Source organism: Elephantulus edwardii, unplaced genomic scaffold, assembly GCF_000299155.1.
Source record: "Elephantulus edwardii isolate Elephantulus edwardi_28Jun2011 unplaced genomic scaffold, EleEdw1.0 scaffold00007, whole genome shotgun sequence".
NCBI lineage: Eukaryota > Metazoa > Chordata > Mammalia > Macroscelidea > Macroscelididae > Elephantulus > Elephantulus edwardii.
In genome coordinates, this window is record NW_006399757.1 from 31254624 (window position 1) to 31273909 (window position 19286).

Genomic DNA, 19286 nt, shown 5'->3' on the forward strand with positions numbered 1-19286 from the left:
TAAACAAGTATTTTTTATTTGCTTATCCTGACAACCATAATAATTGAGTCAAATATAAATATTTGAGTCAGAAGAGGCTGACTCCAACTAATCAAGCAAAGACAGAAAAATTCTCAACTAAGAAAAGACTGCAACAAATGGTAACTGGGAAATGGCTGAATCACCACCTTTCAGATGTAACTTTAAATCTTAATTTTTCTATATACTATTTAGTACTTCTGATTCAGTGTTGGGGTAAAAAAAAGTTTCTGTATTCAAACATATCTTCAGAATGTCAATATAAAATGTGTGAATATATACATTTAATACACACGCACGCACGCGCGCACACACATACACACTCACCTATCTATTGAACCAGCACTTAACTACATCCCCACTTCTCACTGATGACCCACAAATCCTTTAAGACCAGCTTAGCTGCTATAAGGCTGCAATAACATATGGCTAAAGAAGTCAAAGACAAGCACACATACTCAGGCTGGATTAAATTGTTCCACCTCATGATTTCTGACAAACAGTAATACCGCTTGTGTAACAACTACATCCCAATAACTTAGAATTCATCAGAGTATAAAACCAGTGCGTAAGCATTTTAACTCTCCCACTGTGTAAAGAACACTCCTCCTTCCTCTCTGTCTCCCTAACAGGGCACACCAAACTAGATCACACTGACTACAGACAAATGATCTTTACTCTTAATCTAAACAAACGTGTGTTAAAACATTCTGAAATGCTGCATCCTTTGACTTCTTCATCTTTTCAATAGCCCGATGCAGGTCCTGCTGTTGCACAGGCCGAATTTCATCTTCATCATGGCTAAAATGTAAACAAACCCATCAATTATTTAAAGAATTTCATAAAGATGGAATTTTACTAAGATTTGAAAAAAATATTTGGAGTAAAAAAAACACATGCTTTCCAACAATACAAAAGGGTGTAACAAAGACTTTTTCTTAGGCAAGAACCAAACTAAACCAAAATAAATGCTTCAAATAAGCCAGGAATTTATGCTGATGTAAGTCAAGCTTAAACAGGGAGCTCTGGTGGCCTAGTGGTAAGAAGCTGCACTACAATCTCAAAGGCAACCAGTTCAAATCCACAGAAGGATAGGCAATCAATCTCCTATGCGATTAACTGCCTCTCAAAACCCACTGGAGGTTCAGCTACTGGTTTGTTCTGAGACACAACAGTACACAACAACAATCAACACAAGGGGTTTTGGTGGTACAATGATTAAGCACATAGCTGCTAACCAAAAGGGAAGTTCTAACTCACTCAGTGACTGAAGGAAAAAGGTTGGACGATTTGTTCCTAGGAAACGTCTTAGCGATATGGTAACTACTGATGGCTCATACAAATGGGAATATTAACTTCAGGTAAGAAATCAAGTTATTCTCTGAAAACTGGAATTTAAAAACAGAATTCCTAGGCATACATTCACATTTATGTTTAACTTTTTTTTTTTTTTAAATTTGTACTTATAATTAGCCAGCTGAACTCAGTTAAATGATCCCAATTTTGTTGGCAACATCCAAAGCATTACAGTCAGGAACAAATCAAACAAAGGCCTTCTTTCCATCTCAGGCCTAAACAAGGTGGTAACACTGGCCACACTGGTATCACAGAGATTCTCTACAGCTTGTTTGACTTGTTGGTCTTCACATCCACAATGAACATGTGTGTTATCTTCTATCTTCTTCATGGATGATAGTGGTCAGGAGAAACTTGATGATGGCATAGGGGTCAAGCTTGTTTCTACCTGGGGTGCTCTTCTGGGTATACCTGGGTATATCATGCAGAACTTTTTTAGTGGTTGTGGATGCACTTCAGGACTGCTTTCCTAGCCTTCACCATCTTTGCTTTGGCTTCAGTTTTAGGGGGACAGGGACTTCCTTCTTCATTTATGGTGCCATCTTCACTTGGTACCGGTAATGAGCCACAAACCAGAAAGCCGCGGCACGTGAGCAACCGTGCTCCACTGGTGACCTACATCTCCAGACCCAATGGTGCCATCTTCAAAGAAAGTCATGTTTAACTTTCAATGAATTGAAAAGAAAATTTTCACCAACTTAGCTGGTTTAATACAAACCAACTAATTTAAGTCAAGGAAGCTTTGGAAGTTTTGTCTGCTAACCCAAAGGCTGTGACTCTCAGGGACCATAAATCCATCAGTGACTTTCAGGGCGAAAGAGGAACAATTTCCTCTCGTGGGATTTAAGGCCTCAGATACCCAATGGAAGGTCAATTATAAGTTGTTTTAAAAAACTAAGCAAAATCCTGTATTAATATATAATGCGCTCTAGCAATGAGTGTACAAAAGGTTAGTTCTAACCCACTCTGTCACTGGTTCAAGAACACAAGGCACTCTAAGGAGAAAAGTGGGTAGTCTCCTCTCATAAAGATTTAAAGTTTTGAAAATCTGAAAGAACGGTGGATATAATAGAAGGTGGAATAGGGAAAAAAAAATTCCAGGGCAAAAGTTAGGATAATCTTAATTTATTAAGTCAGACTTTTCATCTTTCCAGGGTTTTCAGGAGAGCAGAAAAGTGGGATTTTTTTCATTATTAGGCTAATTAGGGAAAACTTACTTAGATACTTTTTCTTCTCTCATCTCTTTATCCTTAAAAAAAAAACCCCAAAACAAAAAAATCAACCCACCAAAAACCTTTACCGGGTAGACTATTTTGGCTGTTGAGGTAAAATGTACTCCAAATCTGCTAGAATCACACAACTAATCTAAAATCAAATGACTGAAGCGAGTATCTGCACAACGGAGTCTAAGGTCTAATGAAGTACAGAGCCAGGGCCCATTATCTACTGGTTGACAGAGGCATTCTCATGCATATCTGTGAATATTAATATCAACTTTAATCAGGGTCATTTAAAGCAAAACCATCAACGAGTTGCAGGAGACTGAAAAAGCTAGAAGAGTTGAAGATGTTTCAACATAAGTCCTTAAAGTTCACAAGTTTGCTTGGAGTCAAAAAAGTTGTCTATTACAAGTCTAACATCTTGAAAATCTATTTAGAAATGTAGTGTTGTATCAAGTCAGGGCAAGTGACCTGGACAAACTTCCTTAACAGGTCATCAGGGCTAATCAACCTACTCCAGTTTACTAATACCTTTATTTGGAAAAAATTGATACAAAGTTATCTTCCTCAAGCTCACAGTATCTGACACTGGTACACTGAGGAGTGGTTTGTTTGTTTAGTAAATACATTATGTACAGGTTAAACTATGGTCCTTGAATCTTTTCACATGTTGTTGTTATGTGCTGTTGAGTCACCTGCAACTCATAGTGACTCAATGTACAACAGCCTTAAACCCTGCTCTATCTTCTGCCAATCTTATTGTCTCTGATACACCTACCCCCATTACCTGAGTCACTGAAATCAATCTATCTCATTGATGGTCTTTCTCTCCGGCGCTGTCCCTCCACCCTCCCAAGCATGACGTCCCTTTCCAAGGACTGGTCCCACCTTGCAACATGTCCAAAGTATGTCAGATGAAGATTCAGAATGTTTGCTCCAAGGAGCAGCTTGGCTTCACCTTTTCCAAGATGAAATTGTTTGTTCTGACAGTCCATGGTATACTCAATACTGTTCTCCAACACCACAGCTCAAAGGCACCAATTCTCCTTCTATCATCCCCAGTCACTGTCCAGATTTTTCATGCATAGCAAATAACTGCAAAGACCATGGCCTGTATCAGGAACACCTTAGTCTCCAGACTGACATCGTTGCTCTTTAGTACTCTGGAGAGGTCCCTGACAGCAGACTTTCCCAATGCCATTTTTCTTTTAATTTCCTGGCTGCTGGTACCAAGTGTTGGTTATAGAGCCAAGCAAACTGAAGCTGTCAACAATCTCAATCTCTTCCACCTATCATGATGCTGTCAATCAGCCCAGTGATGAGAATCTTTGTTTTCTTGATGTTGAGCTTCAATCCATACTGAAGGCTGCAGTCCTTGACCCTCTACAGCAAGCGCTTCAGGTCCTCCTCAGTTTCAGCAAGGTTTGTGTCATCTACATAATGCAGATTGTTGATGAGTCTTCCTCCAAACCTGATGCCACATTTCTCACAAAGCCCAGCCTCCCGGATAATCTGTTCTGCATATACACAAGCAATTTCTGGAAAACAACATACTCATAAAAATGAAATTTCGTTGGTAAAGCAAGATAAGTCTGGGGTTTTTAGTAGAAATTATCAAACCTAGTTTTCTGTCAGTTTCCTTATGATGCTGTATTGGTAATTAGTGGAAATTTTTAAATTTGTACTCCTATATCACAGACTGTATCCTATTCTCCTTATTTTTTTAAAATGGGAACTCATTTTCAAAAAGTCTCTTTCAGGAAAAAATGGTAAAGTTGAAAAGATGCTAATTCATACTACTTGTTTTTTTTAATACTTGTTATTTTTATAAGGATTGCTCCTGAAAAGCAAAATTTAATATAAAGAAAAAACCCCAAAAATACTAACCTAAATTTTCTAAAACTCTTAAAAAATATTAGAGACCACCTCTAAGCACACATACCTTTCTTCTGCTGTAGAATTAACATATTCCCTGACACAGAGGAGGGCCGCATCTCGACACATCTCTTTTAAATCACTTCCTGAAAAGCCATCCGTTTCTTGAGCAACTTCAAGCAGGTCTACGTGTCTATCCACCTTAGACAAACAAACACACATAGAAAGAAAAATAATCTGTAAAGAATACTTCCAACTACATTTCAGATTAAAGAAAGTTAAAAATGTCATTAAAATATGGAAAGTATAAAAACTGGGAAAAATAGAAAAATATGGAAAGTAAAACGAAAGATCTTCTGTTTCTGGGGTTTTTTTAATAATAAATGTTTAGACATTACATATCCAATTATCATTATTTGTCACGATGGAAATAAAAAAAAATTTCACTAGTTTTAGCATGTATGTTCTTTTCACAGATCTAAAAAATCAAATCATTAAACACTGACAAAAGATACCAAGAAGATACAAACACATATTTTTGGGCAGTAAAATGCAGTATCAAATAGTATTTTAATTCTCTAAGTTAATTTTTATACCAATGATGACTCACCCAAAATACTGACATTTGCTTTTTCTTGAGTAAGATGAAATCATTAAGAAAAATTATACTTAAAAATAATAAGGAAATCTGGTGGCAAGTGAAGCACATAACAAGGATGTCAAGTTCTAATAAGCACGAATACTTAAAACTTGAAGGAAGAAGAGGTTGGAAATTCAGAAGAATGGAAAAAGGAACTGCACAGAGATAGTGGGGAGTACTGCACAATGTGGGTCTTATAATTAATGTCACAGAACACAAATGTATGATGGAGTGACTGAATGCAAGACACTCTGTAACAGTAAACATTTCATATAACCTGAGAAAAGCCTGGAAAATATTAAAGATTTTCATTTTTAGTTTAAAAATACAGGTTTTTAGAAACGTGAAGATTTTTCTATTGAGTTCAAATATACTAATATTTGAACACAGTTGCTGAATTCTATGACAGGACAAAAGTTTTACACCAATTTATGAGACATTCAAAGCTACATTATTTTCTGGTTTCTTTTAATTTCTCTCTAAATGATTTATGAGCACAAATGTATTTGTAGGATGGAGGAAAGTTCTGTAATTTTCTACTTACATTTTCGTTTTTCAAGATCAGTTTCAGGATTGCTTCTCTCTGTTTTAGAGCCTAAAAAAAGAAGATAATTCCCAATTAGTTTTTGGAAAAAAGACAAGTATGGATCAAATAGTTTGTCCAGTATTTCTCCTCTCCTAAAGGTAGGATTGACATAGTTGACTGTATCAACAGACCAGATATGAGCATGGCACCAGATAGGGTAAGGTTCAGATCTGTCTGTTACTCACAGGGTCACTGAGTTACAACTGACTCAAAGACACCTAACAATTACCACCACAACAAAGGTAACTGTGAATCAATCTAAGATCTAGAGTCTAGTCTCTAATTTGTACTTTTCTTATTGAATTCCCTGTCACTAAGCATCCTCAGTACTGAGCACGACTGAGATATAACATGACCGTGAACGGTTACCATGTGTACAGAAGTAATTACAAGATGATTTTTAAAAATGAAAGAAAGGGAGACAACCAGCAGGCATTGGCTATGAATTAACTGATAAAAGTCAAACAGCTCAGAAATAGTAAAAATTAAAGTCCGGATATATGCCACGGCACAGTACAGATGAACCTTAAGTCATCATGCTGAGGGGGGATAAAAAAAGTTAATCATAAATGGACAATTTCTGTATGATCTAATACAAGCAAATATACAGAGGTCAAGAGATTACTGGTGGTAATAAGGGTAGCAAGAGAAGAGGGAATTTTTGCTTAGGGAATACTGAACTTGTGCTAACAGTGAGAGAATGATTCAAAAGTACAGGGAGGTCGGTTGTACCTGAAGAAAACAACCAACGTCACTGACATACACATGGAAAAATGTCTGCTGGCATATGCTTTAGAACGCATATTTAAGAGTTGGTATATGTTTTGTTATACATACTTTTACCATGATAAAAAAGAAACCAAATGGAAAAAAAATTTACAGAATGACTACATCAACCAACTTTTCTTAATTTATTTCTGAAAACTACTTACAGGCAAGATTTTCAGGATGAATTAGAAGAGATGGCAGTATTACCCTTTCATTGCCATCTATTTCAACAATAGCCTTCATACTCACTAATTTATATTAATACTTGGTTTTACAATACATTTATTCATATTATTTATAAGTTTTCCTCCAGTGATAAATTATATTATTATAACAGAGAAATGTTACTCATTTTATAGAATATTTTACACATATAGGTAGTAAATGTAATTGCTTTTGAAAATTATCATAGCATTACTCCACCTTATTCTCAGTTATCAACAAAGCTGAGTTGGGTTAGTAAATATCAGGTCAAACTATCTGAACAGAACCTGCTGTTCCTGTAATTCAACTGTGTTAAGCAATGAATGCTAACTTTTTTGTATGATCATCAATAACTACCATTTGTTGATAAATGTTTCATTTGGAGGAAGTTGTACAACAGTTATTAAACAACAATAAATATATTGCATAATGTGCATTTTTACTAAAAAAAAAATCAAAAGATGCTACAAAATTCCAGTTTCTATGGTGGCAGTATGCGAATTTCTAACAAATCTGATGAAACGTACCCTATTTTTTATAACCCACACATTTAACATTAAAACTGACTTGCACATTTAACATATGAAAACTACAAATTTAATAAAGACTACATTTCCTTTCAACTGTCTCCTATGTTCTATTCTACTACATATCAAAGCATTTTCTATTGGACCAGTAGCAGACATTAGTAATCTGTCTTATTAAGAGTTACTGACTAAACAGAATTTTCTTTCAAAATGCCCTGACAATAGCTTCTTACAAGATAAAATCTAAACACTTATGTGCAGCATACCTTTTCAGTCTCCTCCCTATCTATTTTCTTCAGTGTCCCAACTGAACTACTCCCAGAACTCATTAAGAAGCACAAACTTCTATCCCATTTTCTTTCATCCAATCAGGAAACCCTTTCCTTTCCTCATTTGCTCAAATTGCCACTATCCTCTTCAAGGTTCAGTTGGATTCTGTAAATTTCAGATTCCTCAGAGAGAATTACTGTATCACCACCTCAGGCTCACACAATTCTTTAAATATCTCCTTTCAAAGGACATTTTACATTATTTATGTGTTTTATTGCCCCATTTTCTGTTTCTTTGAGGATTAGGGTCTATGTACCATTCACAGAGCCCTAGCATGTGTCTAACACATTATTAAGGCTCAGTAACAATCAGGCATATTATTAAAAAAATATTTTCACTGATTTATCAGGTCAATTTTCCAATAAATGGCTAAGCACATGCATAACCCTAGAACCACCAAAGCCTCTGTCAGTTACAAAGCCTATAATCCTTGTCGTTGTTCTTGGGTACCATTAAGTCGGAACCAACTCACAGCTGACCCTCACAATGACTCCCATTCATTGAACTTAGGGAGTTCTACTGGCCTATAAGGGTAAGGACTTGCACCGTCAATCCAAAGACACATGGTTCAAATCTGCCAGCTGCTCTGTGGGAGAAAGATGAGCAATCAACTATTGTGAGATTTATTGCCTCTGAAAAGCTGCTGGGGGGTCAGCTATGAGTCAGTTCCAATAGGTCCAGTGGCTTTACGTGGATACAGAAGGAAACACTCTAAGTGCTTAGCCTGCAGGATTAAGTCCATCCCTGTGGCTACTGCACCAAACCAACTCTCCTTGGATCTCTCACACGCTTGCTAAACTTGCTTTTCAGCCAGCATGACGCTTTAGCAACTCAGTCCTTCTGATGGCATAACACACAATGCTCTGTGTGATCCATTAGGTTCTCCATGGCTTATTTTCAGAAGCAGAACACCAAACCTGTCTTAGTCTGGAAGTTCAACTAGAACCTGTCTGGCATGGGTAATCCTGCTGGTATGTGTAATCAGAGCAACATGCAAATATCATCACAGCAAAATGGGAAACCATCACAGTATGACAGATGCAGTGACAATCAATTCTGACAACAGCTTTTAAAAATACTTTCTTATTGTCAGGTGCTAAGAGAAACTATGCCAACATTGTTGCAGCCTATCAGTCCATCTCACTGAAGGTTTCCTTCTGGCTGACTGTATTTCTCCAAGTATGATGTCCTTTTCTGTCTGGTTCTAAGCTGCACTCTGGTTACACTTCTTCAAAGACAGCCTGTTCTTTTGGCAGTCAGTGGTTATTAATAATCTTCACAAATACAGCTTAGCTACTGGCTCAATATTATCAGAGGGAAGGAGTTTTTAATTGTTAGTAAGTAATCTATGAATTCCAGTTATTTAAAAAGTCCAACATTCAGAACAGAATAATTTGTTAATCTCATTCCTTCAATTACTTTCTAAGCTAAACTAAAATTATGGATTTGGTGTTAAAGATCTTATCAGACAATAATCACTAAAATCACCAGGCAAACTTGGAGTAATTAGACACTTTGAGAAAACACAAACAAAACACAATTGTGATTCCTACCCTACTCTTTTTTGGTTGTTACAGAGAGTAAATCCTAGAACAACTGGGGGGAAGGAGAAATTCCTCTCTTTGTTATTAGATGTTATTACAAGGAAAGACTGAAAAAAAAAAGATGAATATTTAACTCATTTTATCATCTCACTCAAGACCACCTACCGGTTGGTTGATATGAAACCTTGTAGGCATTCTTCTCATTATAGCAGAGTCTAGATCCTGAGGACGATTTGTGGCTCCCATCACTATGACCTAAATATATAAAGAATTCAAACGTATTCAATATAATTATTTTCCTTTGAGGTTGTTATCACTGGAAATTACATTAGGAAATTTAAATTTAAAAAAAAACTTCAAAAAATTAAATTACAATTTTAGGAAGTGTAAAGTTCAAATTCTTGATAAGAAATGTGTTTCAATCTGTTATTACATAAATCTTTGATAGAAATTGAAGTTAATTCTAATGGATCTAATAAAAACAAAGCTGAAAAAGACTGAAGGATCTCACAGGCTATCTAGTGACTGGAAATATGCACTACTCATTTCCAATTACTATCACTACAAAAATGAAAATCCTTTACCTGTTTTGCACAATAAGATCATTTAATGAAAGTAAGTAGAATGACTGCATCCCACTTATACTACAGTATAAGAACACAGTCTAGGTGTATATATGGGGTATACATCAAGACTTTTATTAACAATATTAAATAATTTATCCTTAGACCTGAGGATTCTGGGAATAGGAGAAATCTATTTTATATTGTTTCTTGATATTACATTAATGTTAGAGCACCATAAGCCACTGGAGATAATTAATGGTAAATAAAGCCTAAAACATTCCAATTTTAAACAAGGGCAAAAGAAAATGTTAGGTGGGGAAAAAAAAGGGTTATCTGTCTTCTCCTGAGTCTACATCATTTAATTACAAAAGACGTGGAGGTGAAAACAAAATCTATTTTTAACATGCCACAAATGACGGCTATAGCAGAAAAAAAAATGTGTTTCGAAGCATGGTTGTCAATTAAATCAACATCAGTAAGCAATGACATGCAAAATTAATTTCCATATTATTTTGGAATTATTACTTCAATATTATTTTGCCAATATTCCAGAATAACCTTAATAAAAAAAAAAAGCATACACATGATATCCAAATATAATTTATTGACATTCTGGCTCAGACCTGCCCCTGTAAGTTGTACTCATGCTGACAAAACAAACTTAAGTTTCTCTAATGTTAGTGTGTTTTATGTATTTTTTAAAAATAAAATCTTATAAAATAAATAAAATAAAATCTTATACTGGTTTGCTTACAATATATTGTATATTTTGACTTGAGATTTGAGATAATTCTGACTATTCTACTTTTACTTCTTACATTTAAAGTTATTCAAGAGTCTTGAGCCAAATGACTTCAGTCAACTGTGGAAGGTTGCCACCTAGAGGCAAAACACTATAAATACAAATAGAAATTTGGGCACTAACAGTTACATAACAGAGCAAATTTTCTATTTTGGGTTATATGGTCCTAAAAATCAAGCTATTAATGCTCTCATCTATTTTTAAAATTTATTTTTTTTACTACTGTTATAAATTTAACCAAAAAGAAAAGAAAAACCTTCTATTACATGTAAAATAAACTTTAAAAGGGGCTAAATAACTGTATGAGACAAAAATAAGTATAAATAACATTTTGAGAATATTAAGCATTGGGAGAGATGCAAACTGATACAGAATCTTGTTAAAGACTCCACATATTTCAATGTATAAAAATCACAAAAGACACTGTGACGGGCAATATTGGGGGTAACAAAGCAAAAATCATGTAAAATAAATCTCATTTTAAAAAACTGTTAAGTATACAGATGAGCTAAAAGAAAACTGAAAATACAGTGTAGAAAGAGCTGTGGTGATAGAAGAGTTAAATACTCAGCTACTAACCAGGCGGTTGGCAGTTTGAATCCACCTAGTGACTCCTCAGGAGACAGATCTGGCAATCAGCTTACAGAAAGCCTTAGTGGCAAGTCTCTCCTCTGACATGGGGTTGCTACGAGTCAAATTTGTACAATGGAATGCTAGGAACACTATCATCAAATTCAAATACAGTGGAACATGGTGACAATCGTTATGTACAGCATAGCAAAAAAAAAAAAACATTTAAGAGTGACCCATTTAACAAAAGGAAATGTTAAAGAATGTTTTTAAAAGGCCAACACAGATTATCTTTACATGGACATATATACTTAAAACTTCTTTTTGCCAATAATCTAAAATAAAAACCTGAAAACAGTGTTTCTTACTAGTTCATACTTCAGGAGATCTGGTGGTGCAGTCCTACACACGTTGTGTTGTTAACCAAAAGTCAGGCAGTTTGACTCATATTAAAACAACTTAGGAGTCCAGTGAGGGTCAAGATGAGTCAGAATCAATACAATGGCAGTGAGTTTTTTTCATACTTTGCCAGCCAAAATTAATGAATCTTTTAGATATCAGATGTTAAATTAGAGCTTATTTAAATCTTTAACATAAAATAAATATATCTGAAGTACAACTTTAACTTTCACAGGAAACAATGTAAACAAGGCTGCTTCTTTTTATGCCACTATCTTTTCAGTGAAAGAATCTACAATTGTTGACTAGTTATTAGTACTATCATTGCCTAGATTACTTTGCTTAGGATCACTTACAAGTCTTTGGTAACTTGTAAATAAGTACCTCCAATGATAAGATATAGCAAACTCAATCACTAATAGGGATTGTTTCTACTAGTGCCACCTATGAAACCTAGACCAAGAGGCTGCTGTTCGAACAGAGCAAGAGAACACTACAGGGCTTTAAAAAACCAGTCTTCAATACGGATTATATTTCAACATCAAGAAGTCAAAACTGCTTACCACTGAGTTGACAGGCAACATCGTGATAGATGGAGGAAATCACCAATGATTTCATCTTACCTGGATCCACAATCAACATTCTTTGTACGGCTGTTGTTATGTGTTGTCGAGTTTAGTATGACTCATGGCACTCAGCAAGGATGATGAAGCTTCATCTCACACACTTTGTGGTAAGCATGTTAGGAGAGGCTATTCCTTGGGAAGGGACATCATGCTTGGAAAGGTGGAGATGAGTGAAAGAGAAGACCCTCAAAAAGACTGAGTGACACAGTGACGGAGCAATGGGCTCCAGTGTGTCAGAGATGATAAGGATGGTACAGGATAAGATGGGGGTTCTGATCCGTTCAGGGTCTCTATATGCTGCACTCAACTCAAAGACAACATACAACAAAAACAAGTTTACCTACGGTTAGCTTTATTCTCCAACCAAGAAAAGAACAATTTACTCATAAGAAGGCTGAACTTTCAAAAAGGTGATATAGAAAGAGGACCTAATTTTCATGTGGTTAATTTTCTTGAGAGTAAAGTGGTTCAGACAAATTGGTAGACTGAAAAGATCCTTACACATTGTAGTAAAAAAGTAAATACATGTCACAGTAGAAAATTATAACAAAATAAAAAGTCTCCAGAAAATTAATTTCAAGTTTGCCAAAAGGTAGTAGTGAAGCTTATGTTTAAACTGAGCCAAGACAGAAGTAACTTCTTACAATGTAGCCATGTAAAGAACTAAAGATGGGAGCATGTATTGGCTATCTAAGAGGCCAGAGTTTTTTTATGAGATCGCATTATTTATTAGTCAAGATGCATGTTTTCATGCTTTAAGAACAAAAGTGAAATCTTGGAAAATCTTCTCAACAGAGATAGACTTTAGACCTTGTGGAGATATACAACACATACATGCTATTGTTGTGTACCGTGGAGTTGGAACAACCCATAGCTGACCCTTCAGCAGGTTTTCAGAGGCAGTAAATCACATGGAAAGAGACTGCCCATCCTTCTCCTGTGAAGCAGCTGGTGGCCTCAAACTGCGTGCCTTCTGGATTTGCAGCACAGCTTCTTCCCAACAGGCCACCAGAGCTCCCTATAAAACATACACACATTCCTACTAGGAAACTTTTTAATTTCATGGCTCATAGCCAGTCAAGAATGACCTTGGGCTTGACTGTACCCATTGGTGTTGAAGGAAAATGTGGTTAAGAAAAATTTAACTAACTAAAAAAAAAGAAAAATTTAACTAAGAACAACTAACTTTCTATTTAGGTACGACCAAAGTCATACCTAAAGTTCTACCACATTTGAGTTTTTCCATTCAATTACAAAGCACACAACAGTTGATGTTTAATCTTTCTATAAAATCCAAGTAGGAAATTCATGGGGTGAAAAAGGACTTCAGTTCTAGGAGTTCCACTGACAGCATGTAATAGAAGAAACAATAGTGCAGGATGAAATGCTTAAAGTATCTTTAAAAAGACATCATTTACCTGGTAAATATGGAGTATTCAGAAGCCAAGTACTGAGTTAAACAAGGAACTCAAAGATACAGAAATAACAATAAAGCTTTTTCTTTGAAGCCTAAGTCAAACCAGGGGAACTCAGTTTTGGCTTTCAGTCTTTCAGGGAGAAGATAGAAAGCCTAGAATAGAGAATGCTGAAAATATGAAGCTGAAAATCTAAATAAAGGGCTACTATACTAGCGCAAGAGAAAATCACAGCTAGAATATCTTATTTTTCTCAAAGGACTACAAAGACCTAAGTCTTAGCTTCCTCTGAAAATAGCAGGCAGTTCAAATCAGCCCTAGCTTAGTAGTAATCCTAGGCACCTGAAAGAAACACGCACTAACCAATTCAGAGAAAGCTATCTTTAAATGCAAAGAGCTTCCTCTCTCAAAAATTGACAGGTTAAAAGACAACTAGCAAACAAGCACACACAAATTGAAAAAACAAATCTAGAGAATATATTTGAAACATATATTATACCTAAGTAACCTGTAATCAACTGAACCAAAACTTTTAAAACAAGAAGCCCTTGGATCGGGAAGGACACATATAACTGTCCTCAGAACACATTTGGGAAGATAATTTTGTAGTTGGGTGTGCACGCATGCACATGTATATATGCTATCTAGGAGTTAAGATTTAGGACAGTGTTTTCCTGAATCTCTTTTCTAAAATCAAACTTTAAGTGGTAGTATTCAGAAAAATCTGTTTAACTAGAATGGGGAAAAAACCAAAATGAGTGACTTAGACAAAACACAGGTTAAAGATCATAAAAATAAACAAACTTGGGGCACAAGAATTATGCAACTAATAAAAAAGAACAGAACATGTGAAAACACCCAGTCACTACTCATTTCTTCTTTGTTGGCAGAGTTGTTCCAAAACGTTCAATGAGGTTTTTATACTAATTTTCTCTCGTGATTGGATTTGTTCCTGGAAGTAAGACAATCCATATATAATCATTTTTTAAAAAAACATATAGCCCTCAAAATGGGTATCGATGAAGTCTAAACAAACCATATTTTTTAAGATTTTTATCATGTAAGGAATAAAATAGAATTATGAAAGCTTTGTTTTTATTATTGCTATGTGCCCTCAAGTCACGTGCAAGTCATAGTGACCCTATGTACAACAGCCCTAAAACCTGCTCCAAACCTTGCCAATCTTATTGTCTCTGATACACCTATCCCCATTACCCCAGGTATGGAATCAATCCATCTCATTGAGGGTGTTCCTCTCCTGTGCTGTCCGTCCACCCTCCCAAACATGACCTTCCTCTCCAAGGACTGGTCCCGTCTTGCAACATGTCCAAAGTATGTCCGACAAAGCTTCAGAATCCTTGCCTCCAAGGAGCAGCCCGGCTTCACCCTCCCCAGGTTGAACTTGTTTGTCCTCCTAGCAGTCCTTGGTATATTCAATACTCTTCTCCAGCACCAAAGCTCAAAGGCATCAATTCTGCTATCAACCCTAGTCATTGTCCAGCTTTCTGATGCATAGCAAGTAATTGCAAAGTCTCCAGACTGACATCATAGCTCCTCAGTTCCTTGAAGAGGTCTCGGACAGTAGACTTTCCAAATACAATTTGTCTTTTTATTTTCTGGCTGCTGAAACCAAGAGTGTTGATTGTAGAGCTAAGCAAACTGAAGCTGTCAACAATCTCAATCTCTTCACCATCTATTATGCTGCCGCCAATCAGCCCAGTGGCGAGAATCTTGACGTGGTGTTTTCTTAATGTTGAACTTCAATCCGTATTAAAAGGCTTGACCCTCTGCAGCAAGCTCTTCAGGTCCTCCTCAGTTTTAGGAAGTAGGGTTGTGTCATCTGCATAATGCAGACTGTTGATGAGTCTACCTCCAATCCTGATGCCACACTTCTCACACAGCCTAGCCTCCCGGATAATCTGTTCTGCATATAGATTGAAAAGATATAGAAGATAGGACGTATCCTTGACGCACAACCTTCCCAATTTTGAACCATGCAGTGTTTCCTTGCTCTGTTCTGACAATTGCTTCCTGGTCCAAGTATAAATTTCGCATAAGCACAATCAAGTGTTCTGGGATTCCCATTAAAAACAATTTAGCAAGTTATCCCCTCTATTTTCTACTGAAAGCAACTGCCCAAAGCTTAAGAAGATTCCTTTCACAAACCTGACAGCTGTGATCAGTGTCCAACCCATCCCAGAGACTCATGAACTGAGCTTTCATCATGGCTGTAGCTTCGTGATCAGAACTTGAACGATTTCGTAGAAAGGAATCTAGAAAGAAAATGCTCTTAATCTTAGACATTAAGAAATGAATGATTTACATGTTAACTTCAAATCATTTAATCAAAAGCAGAAAGTTATGAAAAGGTAAAGTATGCCATTTCAGAGATCATTCTGGTAGATCCTGAAATAATTTTAGTCAACTACAATCTACTATATTAACTGCCTTTCTAAAATATGTATTTATGGCAACATACATAAGAGAAGTGAAGGATCTGGTACTTGAGGCTGTGCAAAGACAGGCCAATCTCGAAATTATCTGCAATCAAAATGTCAGGAAAGTCCTTATGCTTTGGGCCTAAATTTCTAGTCTATATAGAAGTTTCTCAACCTCATGTGCTCTTAATTCTAGAGTCACAGCTTGCTTTTTTACTCACATTCCATGTAATATGCAAGTATGTAAGAGGAAATTCCTAAACTTGTAATAAGTGAAAAAACTTAATACAGAAAGATTTATGCACAATAATCTTAAAGGGGGGAAAAAACTTTCCAGAAAAACTAACTGAAATGCTAACTACTTACACAAGTGGCTGAGATTAAACATAGCTGGGTAAAGAACTACTTTTCATTGCCTATTCTTTTTTAGGGAAAACATGAACGCAGTCCCCTACTAACAAGTCAAGTTTCCCACCTTTGGGGAAATGGTAGGGGTCAGCACATCTGGAGTGCAATGGATAAGTCTCACCCTGGGAAAAACACCATCATCATGGTGTCTCCCCTGCCAGTAAGTATCACTGCCTGTTCTAGGACTGATTAAAAAAAAAAAGTTATTGGTAAAATATAACAAAAAAATTTTAATCATTTTTATATTCTTAATTCAGTAACATTAATTACACTTACTATACAGTCCAATTATTACCACTATATTTTAGAAATATTTATAAAAACATACTCTGTTAAATAAACAGATTCAGTATTCGACAAGAAATATTTCTTTGATTAGGAACAGTTAAAAAATAATAATGATTCATAAAATTTAGACACAGTCTACTAAAGATAAAAGAACCACAACTTATAGGAAAGAATGGTCAGTTTTAAAACTTAGCTATCTACATGGAAAAATGAAATTTGATTCTTATCTCATACTATATAGGTGAAGAATAAAGGAAAAATACTGATAAATGTGACAAAATAGAAATCTGTTAAGGAAAAAACCCATCATAAATAAAGTGCAAAGACAGGCCAATCTAGAAATTATTTGCAATCAAAATAAGTATCAAAAAGCATTACCGAGGAAAATGCAATCAAGTGCAACTAGAACTGGACTATATTCTAGATCTTGTGGTTTACCAATGTTTTAGAATGGGACTGTCCTTGGGGTTGGGGAGAGACTGAGTAAGATGGGTTCAATAATGTATACTGCACTGAAACAGGAGGGAGAAAACTGTTTAAAAGAGATATATGACTAGGTACTTCTGTCATCACAGGAGTCTAGAGCGAGGGCTACATGGTGGAGGGGACCTGGGGAGGGTTTGTAAAACAATGAAAGAATCCTTTCTTTTACTTTTCCATAATTTTTGACTCATGTACTTATAACTTGTTAGTCAAATTTGTGTCTTCTAGGTTGCAACACCCCCATGATACATCTTCAAGGATATGAACATGCACGGCCAAGCACAATCAATAAGAGTGCATCTAAATTCCAAAATCAATCTCCATAATAGTCTATGTGTTTCCTACTGCCAAAGGGGCCCTTTAGAGTAGTGAGAGAAGATCTTCACCCTGAAACCCACAGCGTCCCTTTTCAGCAGGAAGTAGCTAAGAGAATACGCCATCCCCTTTTCCTTATGAATCAGGGTGAAGTCTCTCTCAGGGAGGAGTGCCAGGGAATGGCAAAGGACACACTGACAAAGGAGATTAATCAGAACTGACTTTGACAAGCACTGTGGCAATTGGACAATTAAAACAGACATTCGGATGGCGGGGAAGAAGAACAAACTGGGGAGGAGGGTGGAGAGAATGGTGCGGCAATGAAGGAGTGAAAGCCCAGAATCCCTGTGAATGTTCATTGAAACTAATAAAATTTAATAATAATTAAAAAAAAAAACCAAAAAGAAAGCATAAATGACTAACTTAACCTGTTAAAAATGCTCAGATTCAATAGTAAGCAAAGTAATATATATATGAAAAGATTTTAAAATACAGTGATCTGTAATACAAAAAATGAGTATTTGGGGGAAAAATCTTACAGAGGATGTAGCAAATTGCAGTTTCTACACTGGTGGAATAAAAAGATTTTTATCTACCTTCAAGATCTGGTGATACTAGTAAAATGGAGACAACCTCTACCCTAAGAGTTTTATATTTAAGTATCAACACCGGGCCAACTAGTGAGTGTGTGTATACTCAGGCATGAGGAAACACAAACACGGATGCTCATTTTACTCTGTAATAGGGAAATGTCTTGTTGCTTTAATATTACCTATGGTAAATGTTGAAATTGAATGTTTATCTAAATGCCATTTTTAAAATATCCTCCCACAGAAAATAACATATAGGGGAGCTCTGGTGACCTAGTGGCAAGAAGATGCACTGCAATCCCAGAGGTACGTGGTTCTAACCCACCAGATGCTCTGCCGGAAAAGGAGGGGCAATCTCCTCCTGTACCAGTCAGATCCAATTTGATGGCACACACACAAAATAAAATAAAAATCTAAAGAAAGAAAAGAAAGTAACATACCTATTTCATCTATAAAGATGATAGAAGGCTGTAGCTTTATAGCAAGGGAAAAAACTGCAGCAGCCAGTTTCTGAGATTCTCCATACCATTTATCAGTCAGTGTTGAAGGCTGCAGGTTAATAAACCGACAGCCTGCTTCTTTGGCTGTAGCCTTAGCAATCAATGTTTTACCACAACCTGGAGGTCCATAGAGAAGGACACCTAGAAATTAACACAAAATGTTAGGCTGTTATTAAATCCTTTAAGAAAGTAAGATGTCTGCATTAATTTTGTGGTAACATATTTACCTACGCTGTTTTCCCCAATTTTCAATTTCGTTTTTATTAATCTTTTTTACAGCACAAATTAGAATCTAAAAAAAAAAATATACATATATGCAAGTAGCATCCTATTTAAAACATATTCAAGTTACAATAAACTGCCTTGGTTTTTTGTTTGTTCTTGATACGTCTTATTGCTAATAATCTGTACTACATACAGTGTTGTAGTGATTTACTCATCCTTGTGCCAACCCCCAAAGACAAATAAAAATCCAATTTAAAAAGACAATGATTGTTACTGTTTACTGTTGAATGGGAAGTGACCCATAGCTGACCTTTGTGTGACTGAGAAGTCTGGATAAGTAGAATGTTAGCCTATATTAAATATCACAATGGATGTCCTATGGGTTTTTGTCAACTATGCCCCTCTCAGTAAGCACGAAGGGCAGCAAAAGCTTGTGTGTATCGTTTGTGTTAAAAAAAAAAAAAAGCAAAAAAAAGCAGTACACGTAGGAACTTTCTCCTATTTCTGGACAGTTTTCAAATTAGAGATTTATAAAAAACTGCTGGTAATTTTGTAGTCATAATTTAGCATCCACCAAAGCATAATAGGGACAT

General features: G+C 35.9%; 1 protein-coding gene across 2 annotated transcripts in view; it reads right to left on the minus strand.

The window, feature by feature from the left end:
* Window positions 1-259: 259 nt before the first annotated feature.
* Window positions 260-19286, minus strand: part of ATAD1 (ATPase family, AAA domain containing 1) — a 34789-nt gene continuing 15762 nt past the window's right edge. Inside the window, exons 4-9 of one of the 2 annotated variants that reach the window (XM_006880316.1) lie at window positions 18409-18609; window positions 15613-15719; window positions 9234-9323; window positions 5654-5704; window positions 4537-4670; window positions 699-819 (exon numbers count right to left, since the gene is read on the minus strand). In XM_006880316.1, the coding sequence (XP_006880378.1) occupies window positions 699-819; window positions 4537-4670; window positions 5654-5704; window positions 9234-9323; window positions 15613-15719; window positions 18409-18609 (704 nt within the window). Of the gene's footprint in view, window positions 820-4536; window positions 4671-5653; window positions 5705-9233; window positions 9324-15612; window positions 15720-18408; window positions 18610-19286 lie in introns of both variants that reach the window. The other variant, XM_006880315.1, reaches the window with a different exon arrangement.